This window comes from Camelina sativa, chromosome 8 (genome assembly GCF_030686135.1).
Source record: "Camelina sativa cultivar CO46 ecotype springtype chromosome 8, ASM3068613v1".
Lineage (NCBI taxonomy): Eukaryota > Viridiplantae > Streptophyta > Magnoliopsida > Brassicales > Brassicaceae > Camelina > Camelina sativa.
This window is the reverse complement of record NC_141887.1, coordinates 1,383,809-1,409,930: the sequence shown is the minus strand read 5'-3', so window position 1 is coordinate 1,409,930 and position 26,122 is coordinate 1,383,809. Positions and strand designations below refer to the sequence as shown.

The 26,122-nt window shown below is 36.0% G+C and overlaps 7 protein-coding genes across 16 annotated transcripts; 6 read left to right on the top strand and 1 right to left on the bottom strand.

Annotated features, from left to right (window-relative positions):
- The first annotated feature begins 1,368 nt into the window (after positions 1 to 1,368).
- On the top strand, positions 1,369 to 3,383 carry LOC104705528 (UDP-glycosyltransferase 92A1). The gene has a single exon (XM_010421546.3). It carries the CDS (start codon positions 1,757 to 1,759, stop codon positions 3,230 to 3,232), a length of 1,476 nt encoding a protein of 491 aa, XP_010419848.1. The 5' UTR covers positions 1,369 to 1,756; the 3' UTR covers positions 3,233 to 3,383.
- A 650-nt stretch (positions 3,384 to 4,033) lies between these two features.
- Positions 4,034 to 5,169, top strand: LOC104705527 (uncharacterized). The gene is made up of 2 exons (XM_019229084.2): positions 4,034 to 4,374; positions 4,897 to 5,169. Exon 1 carries the CDS (start codon positions 4,039 to 4,041, stop codon positions 4,360 to 4,362), a length of 324 nt encoding a protein of 107 aa, XP_019084629.1. The 5' UTR covers positions 4,034 to 4,038; the 3' UTR covers positions 4,363 to 4,374; positions 4,897 to 5,169.
- Positions 5,170 to 7,609: 2,440 nt separating this feature from the next.
- On the top strand, positions 7,610 to 10,063 carry LOC104705526 (transcription factor MYB46). The gene is made up of 2 exons (XM_010421543.2): positions 7,610 to 7,959; positions 9,218 to 10,063. Exons 1-2 carry the CDS (start codon positions 7,676 to 7,678, stop codon positions 9,786 to 9,788), a joined length of 855 nt encoding a protein of 284 aa, XP_010419845.2. The 5' UTR covers positions 7,610 to 7,675; the 3' UTR covers positions 9,789 to 10,063.
- Positions 10,064 to 10,227: 164 nt separating this feature from the next.
- On the top strand, positions 10,228 to 12,886 carry LOC104705525 (dicarboxylate transporter 1, chloroplastic). The gene is made up of 3 exons (XM_010421542.3): positions 10,228 to 11,704; positions 12,013 to 12,234; positions 12,314 to 12,886. The coding sequence occupies exons 1-3, from the start codon at positions 10,610 to 10,612 to the stop codon at positions 12,674 to 12,676; spliced, it is 1,680 nt and encodes a 559-aa protein (XP_010419844.1). The 5' UTR covers positions 10,228 to 10,609; the 3' UTR covers positions 12,677 to 12,886.
- A 172-nt stretch (positions 12,887 to 13,058) lies between these two features.
- Positions 13,059 to 17,433, bottom strand: LOC104705523 (zinc finger CCCH domain-containing protein 56). Of its 3 annotated transcripts, none has more exons than XM_087463106.1 (2): positions 16,806 to 17,433; positions 13,059 to 15,613 (listed from the first exon to the last, which is right to left on the bottom strand). In XM_087463106.1, exon 2 carries the CDS (start codon positions 15,573 to 15,575, stop codon positions 13,452 to 13,454), a length of 2,124 nt encoding a protein of 707 aa, XP_087319232.1. In that variant the 5' UTR covers positions 15,576 to 15,613; positions 16,806 to 17,433; the 3' UTR covers positions 13,059 to 13,451. The 3 variants fall into 3 exon arrangements, with proteins under 3 accessions (XP_087319232.1, XP_087319235.1, XP_087319233.1); XM_087463109.1 differs by having other exon boundaries at positions 16,988 to 17,428; XM_087463107.1 differs by having other exon boundaries at positions 13,059 to 15,916; positions 16,439 to 17,052.
- Positions 17,434 to 19,739: 2,306 nt separating this feature from the next.
- On the top strand, positions 19,740 to 23,010 carry LOC104705522 (nuclear transcription factor Y subunit A-1). 7 transcript variants are annotated; one of them, XR_015564515.1, is made up of 8 exons: positions 19,945 to 20,174; positions 20,260 to 20,338; positions 20,630 to 20,908; positions 21,047 to 21,147; positions 21,275 to 21,346; positions 21,593 to 21,757; positions 21,979 to 22,424; positions 22,916 to 23,010. XR_015564515.1 is itself a non-coding variant. In XM_087463105.1 (7 exons), exons 3-7 carry the CDS (start codon positions 20,632 to 20,634, stop codon positions 22,189 to 22,191), a joined length of 825 nt encoding a protein of 274 aa, XP_087319231.1. In that variant the 5' UTR covers positions 19,740 to 20,174; positions 20,260 to 20,338; positions 20,630 to 20,631; the 3' UTR covers positions 22,192 to 22,547. The 7 variants fall into 7 exon arrangements, 4 of the variants coding, with proteins under 4 accessions (XP_087319231.1, XP_010419841.1, XP_019083788.1 ...); XR_015564516.1 differs by having other exon boundaries at positions 19,952 to 20,174; positions 21,050 to 21,147; XM_087463105.1 differs by lacking the exon at positions 22,916 to 23,010 and having other exon boundaries at positions 19,740 to 20,174; positions 21,050 to 21,147; positions 21,979 to 22,547.
- A 22-nt stretch (positions 23,011 to 23,032) lies between these two features.
- Positions 23,033 to 26,120, top strand: LOC104705521 (calcium-dependent protein kinase 7-like). Of its 2 annotated transcripts, none has more exons than XM_010421537.3 (9): positions 23,033 to 23,458; positions 23,617 to 24,152; positions 24,242 to 24,365; positions 24,460 to 24,603; positions 24,691 to 24,843; positions 24,924 to 25,039; positions 25,135 to 25,302; positions 25,393 to 25,626; positions 25,753 to 26,120. In XM_010421537.3, the coding sequence occupies exons 2-9, from the start codon at positions 23,637 to 23,639 to the stop codon at positions 25,903 to 25,905; spliced, it is 1,608 nt and encodes a 535-aa protein (XP_010419839.1). In that variant the 5' UTR covers positions 23,033 to 23,458; positions 23,617 to 23,636; the 3' UTR covers positions 25,906 to 26,120. The 2 variants fall into 2 exon arrangements, with proteins under 2 accessions (XP_010419839.1, XP_087319230.1); XM_087463104.1 differs by having other exon boundaries at positions 23,130 to 23,458; positions 23,584 to 24,152.
- The last annotated feature ends 2 nt before the right edge of the window (positions 26,121 to 26,122 follow it).

The window sequence follows — 26,122 nt, the reverse complement described above, 5'->3', positions numbered from 1 at the left end:
ATATTGTGTAGTATTATGTTTGATATATGTCACAAACGAAAAAAAAAACTAACAAAGATAGTAAAGGAGAAATCGTTCTTTCTTTTTTATTGGCATCAGCCTCTATGAACCGGCTGCATCTTAGACCTCGGTGGCGATAAATTTGTGTGCATCCGAAGCGGCCTCATTAGTTTTGTCGTTGGTCTTTGGTGTCACTTGTATGGTTTCCAACCATTATCTTAATCTGCAACAATTTCAAACCCAAAAGATTGTCACTAAAAGTATGTTAGAATAACAAAACTCATGTTAAAATAACAAAACTCACATTTAGTACCATCCTTATGTTGATGTTAACACCTCTGTTGTTCAACACCAAAAGAAGAAACAAATTCTTGAATTAAAAAAGAAAGATAATGGTTTACATAAAAATTGATGCATGGTAAGAAGAAAGAATTGAGTAATTAACTTACTCTTCTCTGTTGCGAGTCCATCACTCCATTCTTCTTCAAGATCTCAAAAGATTGTTACCATAGTTGTGACTGCTAAATACAGAAAGGTAGATCATACATATTACACGTAAAAAAAAAGAAAAACAGATCTAAATACATATCATATGACATGATTAAGTTATAATAAGGAATGTTTTACCAAATGATTTAGCAATCAGTTCTAATCTCGAATGATAATGATGGATGACTTATAAACTAAACACAAAGAAGAAAAACTAATTAAAACCACAGTAGTAATGAAGAAAAACTAATTATGCTGTTGGTTCGTAAGATATTGCATAAGTGTAAATTAATTAACCTATAGAAGCTGTAATCAATTGTCTTATTCACTTCAAGATTTATGTTAATTACCTGTAAACAAACAACATAAAAATATATAACGTTAGTAAGTTATTATACGAAAGATACAATTGATTATAAAATCTATCTTATATAGAGACTTACAGTTTCATCATCAAGAACAATTTAAAAAGGGTTCTCCTAACTGTGTAGTGTATTATTTCTGATGTATTGAAATGTTTGACGACTTTACTGCTGGTGCTTCATATTTTATATTAAATCTCTATTAAGAGTATTTTCTGGTTCTTGAGAAATTGGGATCTGATAGTATTTGGTGACAGAGACATAGGCTGAAAGGGTCATGAAATGTGGGGACAACAAGTATTATTAGATTGATTGGGAAGAAAGGCCCATCACTTTTTTTTTCTTTCTTTTCCATCGTTGTATATGTGGCCTAAAACAAACCTATATTAGAGGATCTTCTTTATTCTATAGAACGATGTCCATAACCATTTTGACCGGCATCTAGCTATTGGTACATAAAAAAGCTTAATTCAATGAGTGGCTAACTTTTTCTAGACAGAAAATAATAATATCAAAAAACTACATGCCTAAATTTTTTGATACAATGAATATACTCTTTATAAAGTAGATAAATTCAACGAATGCATATGTCTACATTTGTAAAAATTCATCACGGTTTTCACAATATGGACGAACGAGGACAAAAAAAAAAAATAGAGAGAACAACAAGAAAAGCCAACGGCACAAACCACTATTTCAGGGAAAAAAGAAAAAAAGTGGTTTTACCAAATCCCCCTTCCCTAAAAAAGTGTCTTTCAAAGGAATAAATGTAGTCAGTCAATCTTGTTACTCTTTTTTAAGTATTTTCTTGTCAGAGCAAAAACACATTTTCTCTTGTCTGAATCTGAAACGTTATCGATACGGCAATAGTATCAAACCCCCAAATCTCAAATTTTTCCTCAGCAATGGCGGACGCTAAACCAAGAAATCTGAGAATCGTGATGTTCCCTTTCATGGGTCAAGGCCATATCATCCCTTTTGTAGCTTTAGCACTTCGTTTAGAGGAGATGATGAAGAAGAAGAACAGAGCAGCCAAAACCATCATCTCTCTCGTCAACACTCCTTTGAACATCCCCAAGATACGCTCCAGTCTTCCGCATGATTCTTCCATAAGTCTCATCGAGTTACCTTTCAACAGCTCTGACCACGGCCTCCCTCACGACGGTGAGAATTTCGATGCTCTTCCTTACTCTCTCGTCATCAGCCTTCTTGAAGCTTCTAGGTCGCTTCGTGAGCCCTTTAGAGACTTGATCACGAAGATCTTGAAGGAAGAAGATGATGGCCAGAGCTCGGTTGTGGTGATAGGTGATTTCTTCTTGGGTTGGATCGGTAAGGTTTGTAAAGAGATTGGTGTTGCTTCAGTGATCTTTAGTGCCGCTGGTGCTTTTGGGTTAGGTTGTTATAGATCCATATGGTTAAACTTGCCTCACAAAGAAACCAAACAAGATCAGTTTCTCTTAGGTGATTTCCCTGAAGCAGGGGAGATTGAGAAAACTCAGTTGAACTCTTTCATGTTAGAAGCGGACGGAAGCGATGATTGGTCTGTTTTCATGAAGAAGAATATACCAGGATGGTCTGATTTCGATGGATTCGTGTTCAACACGGTTGCGGAGATCGACCAGATCGGCTTATCCTACTTCCGTAGAATAACTGGTGTTCCGGTTTGGTCGGTGGGGCCGGTTTTGCATTCTCGGGACAAAAAGGCGGGGTCAAGGTCGACAGAGGAAGCTGTGAAGGCATGGCTTGACTCAAAACCGGGCAATTCAGTTGTCTACGTATGTTTTGGTTCAATGAACTCGATTTCTCAAACGCATATGTTAGAACTGGCTATGGCATTAGAGAGAAGCGAGAAGAACTTCATATGGGTCGTGAGGCCACCGATAGGTGTGGAAGTGAAGAGTGAGTTTGATGTGGACGAGTATCTACCGGAAGGATTTGAGGAAAGAGTGACAAGATCAAGAAGAGGATTGATTGTGAAGAGATGGGCACCACAAGTTGATATATTGTCACACAAGGCAACATGTGTGTTTTTGAGTCATTGCGGATGGAACTCGATACTCGAATCGCTTAGCCACGGTGTGCCATTGCTCGGATGGCCCATGGCAGCCGAGCAATTCTTCAATTCGATATTTATGGAGAAACATATTGGGGTGTCGGTTGAGGTGGCCCGTGGGAAGAGATGTGATATCAAATGTGATGAGATTGTTTCTAAGATCAAATTGGTGATGGAGGAGACTGACGTAGGGGGAGAGATTAGGAGAAAGGGTAAAGAGGTGAAGGAACTAGTAAGGAGAGCAATGGAAGATGGAGTTAGTGGATCATCTGTCATTGCTTTGGAAGAGTTTCTTGGTCAAGCAATCGCCAAGAAAGAGAAGAATTAAGACATTAGATGGTTTATATAAACATCTTACATATTGGGAAATTGAATAAACATGACCGGTAGTTATACCATACAAGTGTTGTGATAGAGGAGCTAATCTTTTGATAAAACACTCTTCTTTCTTTTTGATAATTCAAGGTGATGTTTACAAAGCTCATAGAGAGATGAGATCCATACCATTTTCGATTATAAAACTCTTCGTCTTTTTTAAAAAAGAATATATCAAAATATTAGTGTAAGGGGATGATCTTTGTTTCTTTATTGAGCTGTAATTGCTACGTGTTTCCCCTATCAGCAATTTTTTTTCCAAGGAAATCTCGGTCAAACGGTGTCGTTTCGGAAAAGTATCTCTACCTTTGTGCTATGCTAAGAAGACATTTGTAAGAAGATTATAGTCAAAATAATTAGAAAACTTATTAGCATAGAAAATAATTGCAAAATTATAGTCTAAATAATAAAATAAATAGTCAAATAAAACAAAATAATATATTCGATAGAATATACGTTAGTTCCTTTTAAAAAAAAAATCTAATTTACACAGTAGGATAAACATTAGAAAGATGTACCCGTATCTTTCTGTTGTTCGCTAGATCTGCAAATTAGTTTCTCGTAATTAGTACATAATCCAATTTGACGATTTCACTTGTTACATATCTCTCTGCGAATTTTAGTCAAACTTATCCCAAATTCCCAATACAAGTAGCACTAGGAGATAATTTTAAAAAGAAGTTGCCGTGTTAATTAGATTCCACATTATAACACCAACACATTTGACTTGTTAAAAAATAATTATTTGCCTATCTACCTATGAGACGCCAAAAGAATTATTGCTCTCTCTATATATATATAGTTAAAACTTTTTTTCCAAAAGAATTAAACTTCATCAATCTCTCTTTTCCGATCCCGAAGATGAGACGTTCATGGCCGACACGCCTCATATTCCTGATGGTTCTCACGGTCGTCATCGCCATGATTGCAGTAGCTTATGGTTATTCCTCTGTCTCATCATCAAATCATAAGTTCCCTCATTACAAATACAAAGCTCCAAGTCCTCCCACTACATATTCTCCTTACCGTTATTTCTCGCCGCCTCCTGTTATAGATTCAGATTCTGCAGCTTATGATCGATGATCGCAAGACGCAGTACGTGAATTGTTCTGAGTTTTATTTTATTTTTATATGTTCACTATTCTTTTCATTTATATTTTGTTTTATTTTTGATTTTTTGATGTAACGTTTGAAACTAATGGCCTGTAATAGTCTCTTTCTTTAGAACAATAAAGAACTTTGTTAAGGTTCACGTACGGTGACTTTGTAAACAATTAGATTTGGATTGGAATTTTGAATCATCTTAGCATAGTTTAAGATATCGTCCGTTAATTTAGTAAGTTACTCATTCATTTTGGCTTTATTGAATGTATAGCTTGTAAATCGTTGTGCTTTAACCGCAGCAACAAAAAGAAAAAGAAAAAGGTGTAATCGTTGTTTGGATATATGAATGGAAGGAATTTCATTAAACTAGTGGTGCCCCATTTACCAAAAAAAAAAAAAAAACCTTAGTGGTGCCCTACTACATTTTAGCTTTGGTACTTTTCGTTGAAAGAAATTGCAGTACAAAATTGAAGTATTATTACCCAATTGACTTTTTCCTTTGTTTTGACTTAGGTATTTGATATATAGCCGTCGTGGCCGACGCGGTTTAGCTGTAGGTTTGTTCGTAGGTGATGATGAGAAGGCAAAATTTTTGTTTTATTTTGACGTCCTTCATTTTATTATTTTAGAATTTTTTACGAAACAGAATATAACACCGCTTCAAAGCAAATACAATAAAAAGGTCAGATACAGCTTAAGAAATGCCAAAAATTTTAGTAGCTGTAAATAGCTAATCATTGTATGAAATTATTAACACTTCTTCTATGACTTTTGGTTGCACCGAATATTTCACCTTTTTTTCTTGGGTGCAACTCTGATCAACAAGCGTACGAGACAACAACTACTTGGCGATATTGAATGTCCTTATTTGCTGGTAATGTAAGATTTGGAACTGTCCGATTGTGAAATAACTGAAAGAGCAACAAGTCCATTTCCTCTGTGTTTCTTCAAAGACAATGTAATCAGAAAACAAGTGTAACCAAAAGTTTCATGTAATGCAATAATGCATAATGATTAACCAATTAGATTTTGTCACCAAAAAGATAGACCCTGAAGTGAGTAATACTTTAATTATCTATTTTTTGTATTTGTTTTTTTTTCTTCCAAAAAATATAGATATATTAGACATATGTAAAAAAATTATAGGTTAAGATACATCACCCTGTAAAGTAAGATTCAAGTTTAAGCTAATGCTTTGATTCAATGGTAGTTTGTTAATTTCCTTTATTTGGGGCTCTGTTCTCATGGGTGATAATTGCTTTACTAATTAGTAACCACTTTGTCTTCATTTAAGACAATGATATATTGCATATTTGCATATATGCATAATCATTCGAATAAATAAACTTGAGGCTTCCGTTATCACTATTAGCAGGATTCAATACACATATGATGACCCTACACGTCTACAGTTGTTAACCTCACACTACTGTATCGTTACTTTTAAATGCGATTAATTTATGTATTTAGACTTTAGAGTTACACTAACGGTTTCTAGTTAGATTTAGCTGACGTGTCTTCAAGAGCATAGAGTTAAATTCATAAATTTCAAGAGTAAAACTCCATATAAAGCTTAGTTGTGAAATTAATTACTAAAAAGTATTTATAAACTATAAATTAAAATTTTATTCAATTTTATTTTCTTCTATCGCAAACTTATATTCAAAATTAAATATTTTTTGTACATTGCGATTCCTTCATCCAAATTTCAATCTAGTGACTTGAGTACAAAATAACAATTTGATCTATGAATCGCAAAAAAACAAACTTAAATTAATTTTTACGGTTTGGTTACAAATAATTCTTGTTTTGCCAACTTTGCAGAGTTTTTTGGCTTTGCTTGGGCTATATTACGAAAGAGAATTGTAAAGAGTAGAGGATGAGTTTCATAGATTTTGATAAATTGTGAGTTTAAAATGCAATAAGAAGGTTGAAATATCATGAACAAAATGGTTAGATGAGAGCTTGGATGAAAAGTGATCACCTTTTTGGGGTGGTGAATAGCGGAACGTGGTGCTTATAGCCCTTGATTCTGAACTTTCGATCAATGAAATCTTGCATTTGGGTGTTTTAATGTTTCCCCTAAAAGCTAGCTAAGACCTTTGGCCTTCTACATTAGGAATGATCATGTTCAAGATTCAATATTCTAACTTCCTTTGTACTTTATCGATGGATGTTTTGTTTATGATTGTATAAAAGGTTTTGTTTTTGCGGATGGGTGGGCTAAAGATATTAATATACTAGTATCATATGATATGAGTGTAAATCGAGAAGTTAAAAAAATCATGACACACGTTTATATTTATAAAAAAAAAGAATATAAAATATATGGATATAAAGGAGTATAATATTTTCTTCATTACAATAATTTGATTTCTTCAAGCATACGTGTTGGTGCGCGAGAGGTGGTTGTGTGAAGCCGAAGCAAAACTTCTTGCTCGTTAAGCCTCATATAACGCAAAAAAGTGTTATGACACACGTCGATTTATTATTAATACAATATCTACGTCCACAATTTATTTAATACAACAACATTCGCTTACCTTGAAAATGAAGACATCTTTGAATAGAAATGGACATGCCCATGAATATATATATATATATATATATTGATATATAATATCATATATTGATGTTATAATCCATATATATATATATATATATATACACACGTAAGGTTAACGAATTGGACATGTCTCTGTAATGTATACCTTGTAAATGAAGAAACTAGCTAATAGAAATGAGTTATATATTCCAAAAGAAATAAAAAGAACAAGTGAAGAGCACTTCTCCTTTTTGTCTATGATGTTAGGCATTTCGGGTCTTTTTCAAAACCGTTTTCGTCCATGACCGATCAACTAACGTTTCTTCATATGGTCAAATTAGTTATATACAAACATACATTTGTTGTTGGTGTATTTTATTTACCTTATACAATATATATGCCGACTAACAAATGTGTTGATTAATTTGAAAAAAGAGCCAGGGTTTCGGATGTTATTATGTTTTAGAACAAAGCAACACACCATATATTATATTACAGTATATATAAAATAATAGTATAATTAAGGAATAGAGATTAAAAAGGAGGAAGTGCAAATGGTTTTTTCTTACCAGAATTGTAAGCAAACCATACAACCATCCCTTTCATCATCATCATCATTCTCCCTTCATCAAGTCTTCTATCTTTTCTCTCTCTATTATAAAACAAACTTCACTCGTTCACATCAATGGAGCCTTGAGAAAGACAAACAAATCAAAGAGAAACAATTAACTCAACCAAAAAAAAAAAATGAGGAAACCAGAGGTAGCCATTGCAGCAGCCACTACTCATCAAGTAAAGAAGATGAAGAAAGGACTTTGGTCTCCGGAGGAAGACTCAAAGCTGATGCAATACATGCTAAGCAATGGGCAAGGATGTTGGAGCGATGTCGCGAAAAACGCAGGCCTTCAAAGATGTGGCAAAAGCTGCCGTCTTCGTTGGATCAACTATCTTCGTCCTGACCTCAAGCGTGGAGCTTTCTCTCCTCAAGAAGAGGATCTCATCATTCGCTTTCATTCCATCCTCGGCAACAGGTTTGCATTTTTACCATTATTTTGGTTTGGACATTATAATAACTTTTTTATCACCAAAAAAAAAACAAAATAAGCTAACTAGTGGATAAGTATGTTTTGGCAAACTAGCAATTTTCTGGTGAGTCTTGTATTTAAAATTGTCTAGCTTCATTTGTTTTCGGTTAATGGGTACAAACTACAAAGTAAAAAGCATAAAAAGCCAGTCAACTGGTTTAAAACAAAAGTCCACCTTAAAACGACCAAAATGTCGAATTAAATCATGAGTTATGTTTAAATATATACTTTTATTTAAGTTTTTTCTACCAGTTAAATAAGAAGGGAGCTTTCTATTTTGGATCAAGTTTAATTTAAACAATCTCTATTTTAGGATATACTCTCGTGTGTATGCAAAAGATGAAAAGAAGGATTTAGATCATTTCACACTATATATGCTTGTTATATGTATATATGTGGTTTTAATTTTTGTTTTTGTTTTTGGGGGTTTTTTAAGCATGGGGTTTAAGTTGATATTACATTAATTCAGTGGATATAATACTACTGAAGATACATTAACATCGTAAAATGTACAATCAAACTTACGTGGAAGGATAAAGTTTGGTTGAGTTTTCATTGGCACGATAAGTAACTGTTTAAATTTAAAGGGCAGAATGATTGTTTATGAAGAAAATTTGACCTGAAGAAAAGATGAAATATAATAATAATAGTAAGAATAGAAAATAGACGCACAAAACCAAATTAGGTATGAGTACATTCACATGTAATTATGTGAGTGGTCAAAGTTCGTTGATCGTGGGTATTAAGACTTAGAGTGCGTCTTATGATCTAATCTAACAACAAACACTTGTTTTCGTGAAAGCGGCTTTTGTCTCTCTGTACCACTTTTTCTTCTCTTCCTTAGGGTTTTACTTCAGCTTTCATCTTTGTAATTATATAATTATATAACTTCTCTTTCCTGTCATTTCATCACAAACATATATACTTTAGTATTTTATACGCAGGACATGTTTCCTTTTTTTATGATATACTATTTTCTCCGTTTTAATTCAAAATGTAAATACATTATATTTTTAGTCAATTTTGTTAATAATTAAAATCATAGCATAACAATTTCGTTTGATCAACTAAAAAAATTGTATTGCCTTGTTTTCGCGTATATATAAAACTCGACGATTAAGGCAGTTTCTAATTCCCATGCAAACCATGCACTACATATGTGACATCAGCTCATTACTCTACTCTTTCTTCTTTGATCTCATAGGTGGTCTCAGATTGCAGCACGATTGCCTGGTCGGACTGACAACGAGATCAAGAATTTTTGGAACTCAACAATAAAGAAAAGGCTAAAGAAGATGGCGGATACATCCAATCTCATCAACAACTCATCTTCATCGCCCAACACAACAAGCGACTCCTCTTCTAATTCGACCTCCTCTTTGGAGCTTAAAGACATTATAGGAAGCTTCATGACCTTACAAGAACAAGGATTCATCAACCCTTCCTTGACTCAGATACCAACCAACAATCCATTCCCCGCGCCAAACATGATCAGCCACCCGTGCAATGATGATTTTACCCCATACCTAGATGGTATCTATGGTGTAAACACAGGGGTACAAGGGGAACTTTACTTTCCACCGTTGGAATGTGAAGAAGGTGATTGGTACAATACAAATATTAACAACAACCACTTAGACGAGTTGAACACTAATGGATCTGGAAACGCACCTGAGAGTATGATCAGACCAGTGGAAGAATTATGGGACCTTGACCAGTTGATGATGAACACTGAGGTTCCTTCGTTTTACTTCAACTTCAAACAAAGCATATGAAAAATTTACGTCATCTTATTCTTTTTTTTTTCTTCTATTGCGGATTTATACTCAAAGATTCTTAGCATGCACACACACACACATAAATGCAAATATATATATACATTTTGTTATATTGATAGATTAAAAAAAAAGTTAGAGAGAGCATATTGTAATTGTAATTCGAATAATTTTTTCGTACTAGGGCTTTGACGTGCCATGTGTAATGATTAGTCAATGTAAACTATGTATACCCGATCCTTAATAAAAGAAGAAATAATAAACACTTACATTCATATAACATGGGCAAACATATATGTATGTCTAAAGACTGTTTTGTATGGTTTACATCTTATTAAGGCCGCTTAAGTGGTTGGTCACTCTTAGTCGATCCTCCTATCTCTAAGATCTAATTCAGAGCGAAACTATCTCGGCCCATCGTGGACAGTGTACTATTTCTATTGCAATGTTGGACACTAGTTAGCACTTAACATATTCTAAATGAATAGAACATTTTTGTACGAGTGAAAGGTATAGTTTTGTTTTGTTGATCTAAGAAAAAAAGACCAAAGTGGCTTTTGGATTGTAATTTTAGCCAATAGGATGAGGTTGTGACCCAGCAAAGACGGGAGATCTCTATTTCTCACCTCACGATCTTCTCTATCATCTCTCCCGTAACTCTGACCGTATATTCTTTTTTTTTTTACATCTCACCGTCAGATTCTAATCCAACGGTTCATATTTATTCAACGCTCTCTTTTCTCTTTCTCTTACTCTTACTCTCTCCTACTTCTTCTTCTTCTTCACTTCTCTCTCTCTCTCTCGCCGACGACGCTACAACAATGGCGTCTCTCGCTCTCTCCGGCTCTTGCTCTCTCGCTTTCCCCCTCAAATCTCGTTCTCTCTCTCTCCCTCGTCCTCCTCCTTCCTCTCTCAATTTGACGAAACCTCTCCGATCTATCCATTCTCGCTTCTCTTTAGTCAAATCTCCACTTCCCGTCGACGCTGCTCTACGCCGGAGATCAACACTTACCCGCGCCTCTTCCGCCGCCGGAGCTGCCTCTTCCTCTCCGTCTCCTCCTCCCGTGGTTCCAGCTCCGGTTCCATGGCAAGGTGCTGCGATTAAGCCGCTTATCGCATCGCTCGCTACCGGTTTGATTCTATGGTTCGTCCCTGTTCCCGAAGGTGTCACTCGCAACGCTTGGCAATTACTCGCCATCTTCCTCGCCACCATCGTCGGGATCATCACTCAGCCGCTTCCTCTCGGCGCTGTTGCTCTTTTGGGATTAGGAGCAACCGTTCTCACCAAAACCCTAACGTTCGCCGCAGCTTTCTCCGCTTTCGGAGATCCGATCCCGTGGCTCATCGCACTCGCCTTCTTCTTCGCTCGCGGTTTCATCAAGACCGGTCTCGGTAACCGTGTAGCTTACCAGTTCGTTAAACTCTTCGGTAGCTCATCGCTGGGACTCGGTTACAGTCTCGTCTTCAGTGAAGCTTTATTAGCTCCGGCGATTCCTTCAGTCTCGGCTCGTGCCGGTGGGATCTTTCTACCTTTGGTGAAATCTCTTTGCGTTGCTTGTGGTAGCAATGTTGGGGATGGAACTGAGCACCGTCTTGGATCGTGGCTGATGCTTACTTGTTTCCAGACTTCTGTGATCTCTTCTGCTATGTTCTTGACGGCTATGGCTGCTAATCCTTTGAGTGCTAATCTGGCGTTTAATACGATTCAGCAGACGATTGGATGGACTGATTGGGCTAAAGCTGCGATTGTTCCAGGACTTGTCTCTTTGATTGTTGTCCCGTTTCTTTTGTATATTATCTATCCTCCTACGGTTAAGAGCAGTCCTGATGCTCCCAAGCTTGCTCAAGAAAAGCTTGACAAGATGGGACCTATGACCAAGAACGAATTGATTATGGCCGCCACTTTGTTCCTCACTGTAAGTGTGCTTCTGCTTCATGAGCTCTCTTCTTATTTTTGTTAGATACTTTTTAAATATATTTTGCTTTTTCAAGGTATCACTTTTAGCGAGAGTTTGATTTAAAAGGTGCTTCAGTATAGTACAAGAAGATTGTTTTTTTTTTAGCTATTGCGGGTCATTAGATTGTAGCCATTCCATCTTACTTGAGATAGAGCAAGGTGTCTGCTTCTGTTTAAAGCATTTTGCTTTGAGTGAAAATGATCTGGTTTTTGTTGTTTTAGATACAAGATTTTCATTGTGCTAAACAAGTTCTCTCCTTGACACAGGTTGGTCTTTGGATTTTCGGAGCTAAGTTGAGTGTAGATGCTGTGACTGCTGCAATTCTTGGATTATCAGTCCTCCTTGTGACTGGTGTTGTGACATGGAAAGAGTGCTTAGCTGAGTCGGTCGCATGGGACACACTCACCTGGTTTGCTGCTCTCATTGCGATGGCTGGTTATCTTAACAAATACGGTCTTATTGAGTGGTTCAGCCAGACTGTAGTCAAGGTTTGTTAAATGATTTGGTGAATGCTTAAAAAGCCTGATGACTTGGCAATGTTTTGACATTGTTTGGGTTTGATTGCAGTTTGTGGGAGGATTGGGTTTGTCATGGCAACTATCTTTTGGAATCCTCGTCCTCTTGTATTTCTACACTCACTACTTCTTTGCAAGTGGAGCCGCTCACATCGGGGCTATGTTCACTGCCTTTTTATCGGTCTCAACCGCTCTAGGCACTCCACCTTACTTTGCAGCCTTGGTCCTTGCATTCCTTTCAAACCTGATGGGAGGATTGACCCATTATGGTATCGGGTCTGCTCCAATCTTCTACGGGGCCAACTACGTACCGCTGGCTAAATGGTGGGGCTATGGATTCCTGATTTCAATAGTCAACATTGTCATCTGGCTTGGTGTAGGTGGTGCATGGTGGAAGTTCATTGGCTTGTGGTGAGGACCACCATACACCAGTATTCCTATTCTTTTTCCTTACTTATATATAATCTCTTAGAACGGCTTTGAGATTCAGATTTGAGGAGGATTAAAAATCAGGTTTTTAAGGATTGAGCAGAGTTTTTTCTGCAATTTATTTATATTCTCTCTCACTCACACATTTTGAGGTGTAAAGCAACGTTAACTTGCGTCAATTTTGTTTGATTTCTAACTTTACTTTTTTTTTGTTTCCACCACTTTACTTGTTAAGTACTTTAACTTCAACATTCATATCGCGTGTTAATTGCGCAACCAACCCATGAGAAAGCAAGTTTGATGTCAATTAGTCTCTTAAGTGGTTGAGTTGTATAGTGAAAATACACAGATAACAAAGAAGTCAAAAGGAGGTGAACTGAATCTTATTAGCTGAGACAATATGTTATTATTATTTCTCAATACAATGTTCTTTGACAAATTATGAAAGAAATATTAGAAACAATTGACAAACGAGAGAGAATACAAAAAATTGTAAATCAGAAATAGGGGAAATAATAAGAGGCAAAGAAGAACACTTTGGCCATTGTTACAACAGAGAGAGAGACAATAATTAATTTAATGAGGTGATAAAAATGAAAAGTAATGAAATTTCAGAAAGAAGCCTGAAAAAACTGAGCCTTTTTTAGGGTTGGTTATTAGAATCGAAAAAGCACTTACCCGGAATTTTTGCGTTTCCGTTTTTGCTTTCTTGAATAATAAATAAACGAATCATCAGTTTCACAGCTTCACAGAAATGTGACTCAGCGATCTAGCTGCAGCTGCTCAAGCCACGATTCAAGAATGTCACTCTCACGAGTGTCACTGTGGTGAGGATTCACACTCGAACCACCTTGAGTCATTGGCCTCGCACCGTTCATGTTCACGACGCGGTTGCCGTTCCTAGGTGATGATGATGCAGAGTCTCTTAACATCTGCTGAGCCCATGAAACATCTGCTTCCCTGTTTGGGTTATTAGCCAAGGAATGAGATTTTCTTAACCGACCTAACTCGTCTGACTGCACTGACCAGTCCACCTTGCTTCCATGGTTCTGGTCCCAATTTGACCACGGACTTAGTGGTGAACCAGAATCTGTCGGCATCAGATCACGGGGCAGACTGGATCCAAATTCACGGGAGCTAAGGCTGCGTGAATGTAGCTGCTGTTTCATTCGAGCGTTCATTGGGGAAATAGGCTCCCCAGCTCGAGGTGACGAGGCTTGCTGCAGAAGAGAATGTTGCTCCACGTTCTTTGGAGAAGACATTAGATTTGTCTTGATAGGAGAAAGCATGCTCTGCTTATTATTCTGTAACTGATTAAGAAGCGCGGATTTGTGGGAAGGCGATAGAACAGATGAGACATTAAGTTGATCAGAAAAACGAGGGGATGCAACCTCAGCTGAGAAAAGCTCCTCCAGATTCGAAGGAGTCAGTGTCTTGGGACGAGCAGAATGATTCATAAAGCGCGGACTGTGCATATCGCCAGAAAGCTGACGTTGCATTTCAAACTCATGCAGCATGCTAAGCTGCTCAGAAGGAATATCTCTAGCGTTGAGAGAAGATCTCAGCCGACTCAACTGGATATTGCTTCCAGGAAGATTCAGCGCCGGTATATTCTGTTGAGACCAACCCATGGATGAATGCGGCATACCACCATTTCCAGAAGGAGAGATTGGTGGGGTGAACGAATGTTGTGCAGCAGATGGAGAGCCTGGTAACATGTTCAAAACTGAAGCCATGTCCATGGTAGAGGCAGAAACCGTAGAAGATGACCGAGGAGATGGCAATCCTGATCCTGTGGAAGGATACAAGGGACGCAACTCCTCATTTGCGTGAGCAAAGAAACAAACCCTTCGGTTGCAACCAATCCCATCCTTGCATAATCGTGTTCTGTATTGAGCAGGGTGTAGCCAGCACTCAAAAACCCCATGAGCATATTCACACATGTCGCCTTGCTTGCAGGATCCTTTCTTAAAATCAGGGCATGGAACACATGTATAGTGAAACTTCCTTGGGTCTCTTCTCCTCGCATTCTCACCCGGGTGTGCAAATGGACATTCAGTCCAGTCATGGGAATAAGCTCTGGAACATGGGCGGATCTTGAACGAGAACATACGAAACTCATCGGTTGAATAAATCCCACTTTTGATGTCAGGCAATGATGGATCAATAGGGTACTCTTTTTTCTCAGATGCAAAAGTTGCATCAGTACCGTTTGGCTTAGTTGGAGAGGATACTGAATCTAAAGAGAGTAGAGAGGAGCCATTATCTGGAGATGATGAGAGAGACCGGAAACTTGATCCCAAGCTAGACGAAGAGGCATGCAGATCTTCAGATATAATCTCGTCTTTCTTCAAGATCTCTTCAAGGATGGTTCTCAAACCAGGAGCGTGTGGAGACACAACAAGAACATCAACAGGACGATTCCCATGAGCATCAGGGATATTAGGATCTGCTCCTGCGCTGAGAAGCAACTTGACAACATCCAAGGAATTCACAGAAGCACCAGAAGCAGCGCAATGAAGAGCAGTACTTTTATCTGGACCGCAAGACAGATTCAACTCCGCTTCAGGGAAAGAAAGAATAAGCTTAACAACGTCTAAACTCCCATATAAAGAAGCAACCATCAGAGGGGTTCTTTGCTCAACAACCATCCTCCTAACAAACCTTTGGCGTCTGTACCAAAGACCCATCTGGTTAATACAAGACACAACAGAGAGTTGCCGCTTAAAGCCTTCAACATCGTTGTCTGCAGCAAACTCAAGTAAAGCAGAAAAAGAATGTTCCCACTCAGCATCATTCATGGGTTTGACCAAAGATTCACTCTCCTGATCCGACAGTGAAGTCAATGTCTTCTCTGTATCCAGCTTCTTAGCGAGACCACACATGATGATGCTTCACAGCTTGTAAAACAAAAAGAAAGGATCTGAAACAATCAAACAAACGAGAAAAACGTTACTTGGGTGATTGAATCATTCATCAAAACCAATAAAGAAGAAATTACTTTAAAAAAAATATATTGGTCAATCAAAATCAGAAAATAAGGAAAATTACTAATTCAACAACTATAATTAAAAATTTTAAAAAAGAATTGACCAAAAAATAAGGAAACAAAGTCAGAAGATTTACCAAAACAAGACTCAATCCGTCACAAACGGATCTAATAAATGCAGAAATTAAAGTCTGAAGAAAAAAAAAAAAATTTACTACTAACCCACCCAGAAGAAAACTAAGGGGGAGGTATTGGTTTAGGATTTAGAAAGAGTTTTAATGACTTTGTGTTTTTAAAAATCTTGCTGATTTTTTAAATCATAGAAAATTAGAAAGTAAAAATGAAGGATTCTATAAGAGATTGTTTAGGAAGTTATTTTAAATCTTGCTGATTTGTGTTTCCTAATTTTGTAAAATATTTCATAAAATCTTTCAAAATCTTTCTATTTGATGAAAGAGTTTTCATGACTTTTGTTATGAAGGAAATGTTATAAAATCCTAAACCAATAACACAAAATTTGAATTCATTAACAATCCATGATTCTTTTGTTTTAATTGAATAACATAAAACTTTTAATGACTTTATAAGACTCTTAATCCAATAACACTAGATTTATCAAGATTTTAGATAACTTTTTACAAATCCACAACCAATAACACCAAATTTTTAAAGAGTTTTAAAAAGTCTTGATTGAATAACAACATATTTTACATAACTTTTAAAATCATTCAAATTCTTTCTAAATCCTAAACCAATAACCCCCCTAAATCTTATACTAGTCAAGATCAAGAAGCATCTCAGATTCAGTATATAGCTCAGCTAAACCATCTTCATCAAACATTCTTCTACTCACACAAAAAATATAGTTTCATACCAACCAAAACAAAACAGATAAACAACTTTTCAAACATGAGACGACGATTCAATAAAACCTTAAAAAAACATATTAATTAAAATTGATAAAAGCCAACAAAGAAAAAAGAAGAAGAAGTCAATGAACAGTCAACCACAAAATCGAAATCTCAAAACTTTCACGAAACCAAAACTATTTTGGCTTCAAATCTCAATCACCCAGATAAAAAAAAATGAAGCTTTTACAATAAAACTACAATAACATGAAGCTTACCCCTTTATATAGGAAAGATCAAAACTTTGAATCTTGCGATCGGGAAACACACAAACAGATACTGAATTAATCTAAACGGTAATGGCCGAAACAGAGAACCACATTTTCCAGATCCAAATGAGTTTAATGCAAAAAAAGAGAACAAATCTAAGAAGATTGAGAAGAAGAATGAGATTGATCACCTCAGCTGAGACAGAGAGAGAGAGAGAGAGAGAGAGAGAGAGAGAGATGAGCGTTTTTTTAATTTATTTTCTGGAAGGAAGAAAAAAAAACGAAAACGGATGAGAGAGAGAGAGAGGGGGTAACTGGTGTGACCGGAAGAAGTGGTGAGAGAGAGTGTATAAGGAGGTTAAAGAGCTCTGCAGCGTATGTGACGGGATAAAGCGGTAGAAGGTGGCGGGCGCGTGTGGTTTTATTTAAGTGTATTGGAATACAGGTTTGAAATCCACGTTATTACAAAAAAAAAATAATAATAATAAAGAATCTGATTCTTTTACTTTAATCACAGCCGTTGGATTTTGAGGAGCGGACTTTGAGTGACTTTTTTAGACGGTGGTCAATGTGCATGTCTTTTCAAAAATATATATAGTACTATTTGAATTGTGTGAATAATAGTATATTTTAAAATGCTTTGCCTAGTGGCTCGACTCTTCTTATAAGCTTATGACTTGGGTTCAAGTCCCACAAAAAGTGTGTTCTAGAAAGAAAAGAACCCCCAAAAAAAAAAGTTTTACAAAGAAAAAAGAAAAATTTGAGAGATGATTATTTGTATAGCAAAAAAAAGATGATGAAAACATACCAAAGATCGGAGTGACGCACCAGTCTTGTCACGATTTTGTTATTACCCTTTCTCAAATCTCTCACATTTGTCTTATTATTACTTTCTCTACTCGTTGACTCGTTTGAACGGTTGAAGTGAAAGTAGAGACGTGTTTCTGTCTATGTTAGTAGGAATTAGGATTGGTGTTTTATGTATTGTCAATTTTCTTTGACTCTCGATGTATGCTATATGACTTTTCTTTTGGATTCAACTTGGATTGGTAAACATTTGTGTGTGTGTTTAGTCCGTAAATCATTATATAATGCATGTGACAAGACTATGAATCAACATATATTTGGATATAGATTCGTAACATCCATATGTATTTGATAAGGATCGCATCGATTAAATATGTGTCTTGGTTCGTTGTATGGAACATAGAATATTCTAAACGAAATCGCGTGTCACTACAATATAGATGCGGATTAACGTTTGATATTTTCCACAAAACCAAGAAAGTGTTACTGTCGTGGTTATCATGAGTTAATGAGTTATGATGAGCTGAGCTCTATACATTTCTTCATCGATCGGAAAACATTTGTTTTTTCTTCCTTTTCAAGTGGAATTGATGGATTCAAAAAAATGCTAAGGCATCAATTTTTTGGAGCGTCTAGTCTCCTACAACTTGTTGCTAGTTCAAGAATTCTTACTTTGGTTGTATGACGTGCATGTTGATCGGAATTTTACGAATTATAAAATATTTGCTAAGTGTTTTTAATTATGATTTTTATATTAAAATTAGAATTACTCTCTAGAACAAAAACCATACACGAAGCACAATTTTATGATTCACTAATCTATTACAATTTGACTGATATATGATTTGATACAATTAACTATTAAAAAAGTTACACTTCTATAAATTGATTATGACTAGGTACACAATCTAAAGTGAAATGGTGTATATAGTACAGTTTATGCCATGAGATCACACAAAATGCTTACTAGCAATCGAACTAGAGCATTATATATATATATATATATATATATATATATTGTCAAAAGAGTATTATATTATAAGATGATAATTTTCTTTTGTGTACAGCTTCTATATCTTCATCGATTTCAGCACTTAATACTGATCTATATATAAATATCGCTTTCACAAACAAAATTTCATTTTTGTAGAAAAAAATATGATTTGATTATTTGACCAAGATCTGTACATGTTTTACGCCAAATATTATGCCTAATCGATGATGATGATGATGACATTAACATCAAGTGTTATAGTGTGAAAGATATGGCCCATACGTTCTTAATTTCGTTTAATTAGTAGTATTATAACAGAAATAACAATTGTTGATCTTTAATAGCTACTAGCTAGTAGTGACGAATCAACCATCTCAAATCATCAATATTCAACTAAAATTCATATAGTATATTCTAGATTATAAATGTCGATTGTTGACACAACATTTGAGTCTAGTTTACACAATAACAAAACTAAACTAATAAGACAAACATTTTCAGTTATTTATGTAAAATTTATAAATATTATGTTATTTAATTATAAATTAAAAAAGTTTTATAAAATCTATTATTATTAAACTGATTTAAAAATCTATTTTAAAATTCATTGTTGTTTAAAATGGTAGATTTGGATTTAATAATTTAGAAATTCTGGATGATTTGAAAAAATTTATTTAATAAAAAATACAAAAATTTAAATATCATAATTTTAGGTAGAATTTGAAACTTTTTTACGATAAATCATATCAACTGTTATAAATTATTAAAATCATTTAAAATCTTATAAAAACTAAAATATTTTAGAATATTAGATTGAAATACACCCCTCAATTATTATCTTGATTTTTTTAAACCGTTTATGTATAAGTTTGACGATATCATAATCATTTAATTATGCAAAACTAATATATTTTCAGTAGTAAAAAAATATATTCTATAATTGTCAAAAAGTAAAAAAAATTTGTTCGTGAAAGAAAACACAAGTCATTTTGTTGTAAAAGAAATTTCGAAGAAAAAAAAAATGTGTAAATGGAAAAGAGGTCCCTACAATCAACAGGTGTCCTTCGTCGCAGCCGATCACTTGCGTGTCAATTGGACCCAAAACTTCTCTTATAGTAATGTTTTTTTTATAATAAAAATGTAATATTTTCTTCCTTTTACTTAATACTAAAGTACTAATAAAGAAAAAAAATAGTATAACCTATGAGTGAATGATATAAGTATATAACTAACGTCACCCGGAGAAGATCCCAGATCTGCGCGCGCTGGCATCTTTCATTGGTCGCCACGTGGCATAAAGTTTTCACTTTCGTTGGGGTGATCTTATCAAACCTCTCTCGGTCTTTTGTGTTCTGTCCGATTATTAAAAAAACTTACTCCATATATATAAAAAAAAAACACAAAATACAATTCTGGAAAAGAAAAAAAAAAAAAGAAATCCCCAAAAATCTAGGGTTTTCTTCTTCCCCAATTTCATTTTTTTTTTTTCTTATACGAAGTTTTGATTCCTTCTTGCCGGCTGTCGGGTGTTGTCTCTCAATTGCTCTCTCTTTCACCAAGTTCCTTTCTTTGCTTTCGTTAGATTCTGGCTTCTCTCTTTTTTTTTTTTTTTTCCTAAGTCAATTTCATTCTCTGAACTCTCCAAAATCGTGATTGATTCAGGGTTTTGATTATTCTTAAAAAGTGTTAATCTTCTTGGAAGACGATTTCAATTGAGCTCTCTGCTGTGAATTCTCCTCTGGTATCTTCCTTTTTTCTCCGTTTTTTTTTTGTGTATTTGAATTTCGTTTCATGGTAATCGTGTAGGGGATTGATGAATCTTATGAAGTTATGAGTTATGCGAAAATTTATGTTTTTTTTTTTTTGTTTGCATGCTTGCTTCTCTGCATTGGTTTATTTATATATAGCTCAGATTTTGTAGTTGAAGAGTTTGTTTATTCCATGGTTTTAGTGATCAGTTTTGTTCTTGATTGGCTATTGAGTTGGTATCTTTTGTATGTTGACCTGATTTTGATTTTTTTTTTGTTTGAAGAGATGCAATCGAAACCGGGAAGTGAAAACGAAGAGGAGGAAGAGAATCACCATGCTGTTCAGCAACCGATGATGTATCCTGAGCCCTGGTGGAAAAACAACTCCTTTAACGTCGTGCCTCAAGCCAGACCTTCTATAGTTCCATCAAATTCTTCTTCTTTGGATTGCCCCAACGGTTCTGAATCGAACGATGTTCACTCGGCTTCTGAAGATGGTGCCTTGAATGGTGAAAACGATGGTACTTGGAAGGATTCACAAGCTGCTAGTTCTTCCCGTTCAGGTTTGACTTCTTTTTCGTTTTAGTGAATGCTTTGAGGTTTTCGTCTGTTCTGCAGTATCTAGTTGTAACTTGTTTAACTGATAACTTAAGTGATGTCATTCTCGATGCCTATTAAATGGTGTCTCTCTTCAATTTCAGTAGATAATCACGGAATGGAAGGGAATGACCCGGCGCTTTCTATGCGTAACCTGCATGATCAGCAACTTGTACAACCACCAGAGCTTGTTGGACACTATATTGTATGTGGTTTCCTCTCATTCCTTAATTATTTATGCTGTGTTGTGTTGGTTCTTGAGCTGTTAAATTGACTTCTTATCGTGTATAACACCCTTCATATGTATGATAAACTCTTAACTCTGTTTACAGGCTTGTGTCCCAAATCCATATCAGGATCCATATTATGGGGGAATGATGGGAGCATATGGTCATCAGCCAATGGTATCTTGCCAAATCCTCTCTCAGTCTCTCTACAATAGTTCTATATGGTGCAATGTTTATTTGATGTATGTGCGCTCTTGCCACTAACTTACCCCTGTGGTGATTGTGTTTGGTGTCTGGAATGAGTCTGTGTTCAGTAACTCTGTTTGCTAGTGTCAAGTGATATGTTGTTAAAGTTCATATCTTCAATAACCGAGAACAACTATGATTTCGGTTATCTGAGCTTATGTTCAATGGTTTAAACAGGGTTTTCGTCCATATCTTGGAATGCCTCGTGAGCGAACAGCTCTGCCACTTGACATGGCACAAGAACCCGTTTATGTGAATGCAAAACAGTACGAGGGAATTCTTAGACGAAGAAAAGCACGTGCCAAGGCAGAGCTAGAAAGGAAAGTGATCAGGGACAGAAAGGTATTTTTTTTCTCATTGATTGAAACTGTATTTGATTGGTAATTGGAAATTAATCAGGAAATGCTGTGAATCCATGGATGGTGTAGAGTCATCTAGAAGAGAAGGTCAATATTGTAGAAACGAACTGGACCCATGCTAGATATTATGAGGGATTGAAAATGAATTTGTAAGTTGGTGTGTAGCTCTATTGACGTGTACTGATTATTTTTGAATTGCGGCAGCCATATCTTCATGAGTCAAGACACAAGCATGCAATGAGAAGGGCACGAGCTAGTGGGGGCCGGTTTGCGAAGAAAAGTGAGGTAGAAGCAGCAGATGATGCAGCAGGAGGAAGAGGAAGAGAAAGAGAAAGGGGTTCAGCAACCAACTCGTCAAGCTCTGAACAAATTGAGACAGACTCTAATGAGACCCTGAATTCATCAGGTGCACCATAATAATTACAAAGCCGAAGCTCTGAAAGGGAAAAGAGAGACACTTTGGCTTAGTATATCCATTGCCCTCCAAACCGGCAAATCATTCTTGGCTTTTTGGTTTTTTTTTGTGTTTGCTAGTTGGTCTTGTCGAGAGTCCCATATCGTGTGGTGTTTTGCAGTTATGAATGTACAAAGAAGCGAGTTATGTTATAGGTGTTAGATGGAGACAAGAGACGGGGATTAGTTAGGGGGAGGTATTGGTTTAGGATTTAGAAAGAATTTTAATGACTTTATGTTCTTGCTGATTTTTAGAATCATAGAAAATTGAAAGTTAAAAATGAAGGATTCTAAGAGATTGTTTAGGAAGTTTTTTAAAATCTTGCTGATTTGTTTTTTCTAATCTTGTAAAATCTTTCTATTTGATGAAAGAGTTTTCATGACTTTTGTTATGAAGGAAATGATATAAAATCCTAAACCAATAACATAAAATTTGAATTCATTAACAATCCAAGATTCTTTTGTTTTACTTGAATAACATAAAACTTTTAATGATTTTATAAAACTCTTAATCCAATAACACTAGATTTATCAAGATTTTAGATAACTTTTTACAAATCCACAACCAATAACACCAAATTTTTAAAGAGTTTTAAAAAATCTTGATTGAATAACAACATATTTACCTAACTTTTTAAAGTCATTAAAATTCTTTCTAAATCCTAAACCAATACCTCCCCCTTAGTAGGTCTTGTTTTTTATTCTTTTCCTTCTTTTTTTTCTTTCCTTTTGCAAAATTGAAAGAATACGTTTGTTTAATCATTTGCCATTCTGACCACAAAAGTGTTAATCCGGCTTAGCAATGCTTCAATTCTTTTGTCGCCAACTTCAAAAGGTGTACCCGAGGAGAATAATTAGAAAACTCACTAATCATATGCTGTTCTTATAACACTCACTCACTCACTCGTGTTAATTGTAACAAAGCATAAAACACCTTACTGCATATTTTTGCTCATGGAAGATATACATATAACAAGATTTCAAAAGGACAGTAAAATCAAATAGAATTTGTTTAATCCACAGCGGGAAGATTGATTATTTATTTATATCAACAAAAAAACCAAGAAGAGCACATGAGGAAGAACTCAGGAAACGCACAATTACAATAATTTAGGCGTTGTCATTCTTTGAAATCACTAGAGAAGACGAAGAAGACGAAGAAGGAAGGTCAATTTGAAGAAGAGAGAGAAAGAGGAAGACTTTGACTCGTCTTCTATTTATGTTCTGAAAGGTCTGTGTTTTCCTTTTTCTTACGGTCTTAGCTAGGGTTTTTAATATATTAGGGGTTGTGTTTGTTTTCGGCTTAATTGGGATTGGTTCTTGTCTTAAGGAAACTAATAGCAGCTTTGTGAACAGTGCTCAAAGTTTCGAACTTTCTGGGGTTTTCAGGAATCTCGAGATTTGATTAGATGGGGAATTGTTGTGGCAGTCCGAGTTCGGCTACGAGCGAGAGTAAACAAGGGAAACCAAAGAACAAAAGCAATCCTTTTTACAGCAATGAATACACTGCAACAGATAGATCTGGAGCTGGGTTTGAGCTCTCCGTGCTGAAAAACCCTACAGGACATGATATATCTTTGCAGTATGATCTGGGGCGTGAGGTTGGTCGAGGCGAGTTTGGTATAACTTACTTGTGTACTGATAAGGAGACAGGTGACAAGTATGCCTGCAAGTCTATATCGAAGAAGAAGCTGAGAACAGCAGTTGATATACAGGATGTTAGGAGGGAGGTTGAGATTATGAAGAATATGCCTAAACACCCTATTGTCGTCTCTTTGAAGGATGCCTTTGAGGATGATGATGATGTTCATATAGTTATGGAGTTGTGTGAAGGAGGGGAACTGTTTGATCGGATTGTTGCTAGAGGTCATTACACTGAGCGTGCTGCTGCCGCGGTTATGAAGACTATTGTTGAAGTTGTTCAGGTTTCATAGCTGTGTTTACGGTGTCTTAAATCCTTAATATGTTTTTTTTTCTATGTTTCTGTTCACACATCCTTGGTTTGTCTTTACAGATATGCCATAAGCAGGGAGTGATACATCGGGATCTTAAACCAGAGAACTTTCTTTTTGCAAATAAGAAAGAGACGGCACCCCTCAAGGCCATTGATTTTGGATTATCTATATTCTTCAAACCTGGTACATTTACAATATCAGATTGTGATGAGTACCAATGGATCACATATGTTACTGTATCTGTACTACTTTACCTGAATTTTTTTAACTGTAATAGGTGACCAGTTTACTGAGATTGTTGGAAGTCCTTACTACATGGCACCCGAGGTGCTGCGACGAAACTATGGACCTGAGATCGATGTGTGGAGCGCAGGAGTCATCCTCTATATCCTTCTTTGTGGTGTCCCGCCATTTTGGGCCGGTTTGTTACCATATTCTCTTTCTTTCCTCCGAATTATTCACTTAAAGACCTCTTGCAGACGTTTTATTTGTTTTTAATTTGATACAGAGACTGAACAAGGGGTGGCTCAAGCGATCATTAGGTCAGTAATTGACTTTAAGAGAGATCCATGGCCAAGAGTTTCTGACAGCGCCAAAGACCTTGTGAGAAAGATGCTTGAACCTGATCCCAAAAAACGGCTTACTGCTGCACAAGTACTCGGTAGGCTTCTGTTTTGTAGCAGCACTGAGTTTTTTTTTTTTTTTAAATCGTATGCTCAGAAAGGAATATCCTATTTGCAGAGCATTCGTGGATACTGAATGCAAAGAAGGCTCCAAATGTCTCTCTTGGGGAGACTGTGAAAGCAAGGCTCAAACAGTTTTCTGTTATGAATAAGCTCAAGAAACGAGCTCTTCGGGTATGATTCTGTTAAGCCATTCCACTGTTTATCGATTTGCTTCCAATCTTATTCAGAAGGATAAATGAAACTGTAAACTTGTGTTCCTCTTCTAGGTGATAGCTGAGCACTTGTCAGTGGAAGAAGCAGCCGGGATAAAGGAAGCGTTTGAAATGATGGACGTAAACAAGAGAGGCAAGATAAATCTTGAGGAGCTTAAAGTTGGACTTCAAAAAGCTGGACAACAGATTGCTGATGCCGATCTTCAGATTCTTATGGAAGCTGTATGAATCTATCATTTCAATGCGATGTGCTAGAAACAAGTGCTACATTACCTCTGAATATTGAAACTCGATTTTTTTTTTCTCCTGCAGACTGATGTTGATGGAGATGGGACACTGAACTACGGCGAGTTTGTGGCTGTTTCGGTGCACCTTAAGAAGATGGCGAATGATGAACACTTGCATAAAGCTTTTAACTTTTTTGATCAGAACCAGAGTGGTTACATAGAGATTGAAGAACTTCGTGAAGCGTTGAATGATGAATTGGATGATACTAGCAGTGAGGAAGTTATTGTAGCCATCAGGCAAGATGTTGATACCGACAAGGTAAACCACCCAAACAAAAAAGATAAGATCTTCCACATTTCATTAAACCCATTTGGTTAAGTACATTCACAATTGTCCACTCCCTTAAAAGATGATAAAGAACACATCTTTCTTTCGTCTGATCAGGATGGGCGTATAAGCTACGAAGAGTTTGTTGCGATGATGAAAGCTGGGACTGATTGGAGAAAAGCGTCGAGGCAGTATTCCAGGGAAAGATTCAACAGTTTGAGCCTCAAGTTAATGAGAGATGGTTCATTGCAATTAGAAGGCGAGACCTAATAAGAAGCATCAGTACTGATGAGAGAATGTCAGAAAGACATAATTACTACGTTCTATAAGCATTCAACACGGTAGTAGTGATAGGGGGCTTTAGGTGTTTTTTTCAATTGTTTGAAAAGTTCTTCTTCCTTTGACAGCGATGGGATGTGATGATGATATGTCAACAAGTTTCTGAGTTTCCAAAGATTATTTCTTTATAAAAATATATTCTCAAATG

What these genes read in the sequence shown, in the direction of transcription:
- LOC104705527 (XM_019229084.2), top strand. Translation starts at nt 4,039, where the DNA reads ATGAGACGCCAAAAGAATTATTGCTCTCTCTATATATATATAGTTAAA.
- LOC104705525 (XM_010421542.3), top strand. Translation starts at nt 10,610, where the DNA reads ATGGCGTCTCTCGCTCTCTCCGGCTCTTGCTCTCTCGCTTTCCCCCTC. An exon ending in CCGCCACTTTGTTCCTCACT is followed by an intron (nt 11,705 to 12,012) that starts GTAAGTGTGCTT and finishes TCCTTGACACAG; the next exon opens with GTTGGTCTTTGGATTTTCGG. An exon ending in TCAGCCAGACTGTAGTCAAG is followed by an intron (nt 12,235 to 12,313) that starts GTTTGTTAAATG and finishes GTTTGATTGCAG; the next exon opens with TTTGTGGGAGGATTGGGTTT.
- LOC104705522 (XM_019228243.2), top strand. Translation starts at nt 20,632, where the DNA reads ATGCAATCGAAACCGGGAAGTGAAAACGAAGAGGAGGAAGAGAATCAC. An exon ending in TGCTAGTTCTTCCCGTTCAG is followed by an intron (nt 20,909 to 21,046) that starts GTTTGACTTCTT and finishes CTTCAATTTCAG; the next exon opens with TAGATAATCACGGAATGGAA. An exon ending in CATATGGTCATCAGCCAATG is followed by an intron (nt 21,347 to 21,592) that starts GTATCTTGCCAA and finishes TGGTTTAAACAG; the next exon opens with GGTTTTCGTCCATATCTTGG.
- LOC104705521 (XM_010421537.3), top strand. Translation starts at nt 23,637, where the DNA reads ATGGGGAATTGTTGTGGCAGTCCGAGTTCGGCTACGAGCGAGAGTAAA. An exon ending in TTCAGATTCTTATGGAAGCT is followed by an intron (nt 25,303 to 25,392) that starts GTATGAATCTAT and finishes TTTCTCCTGCAG; the next exon opens with ACTGATGTTGATGGAGATGG. An exon ending in AAGATGTTGATACCGACAAG is followed by an intron (nt 25,627 to 25,752) that starts GTAAACCACCCA and finishes TCGTCTGATCAG; the next exon opens with GATGGGCGTATAAGCTACGA.
- LOC104705528 (XM_010421546.3), top strand. Translation starts at nt 1,757, where the DNA reads ATGGCGGACGCTAAACCAAGAAATCTGAGAATCGTGATGTTCCCTTTC.
- LOC104705523 (XM_087463106.1), bottom strand. Translation starts at nt 15,575, where the DNA reads ATGTGTGGTCTCGCTAAGAAGCTGGATACAGAGAAGACATTGACTTCA.
- LOC104705526 (XM_010421543.2), top strand. Translation starts at nt 7,676, where the DNA reads ATGAGGAAACCAGAGGTAGCCATTGCAGCAGCCACTACTCATCAAGTA. An exon ending in CATTCCATCCTCGGCAACAG is followed by an intron (nt 7,960 to 9,217) that starts GTTTGCATTTTT and finishes TTGATCTCATAG; the next exon opens with GTGGTCTCAGATTGCAGCAC.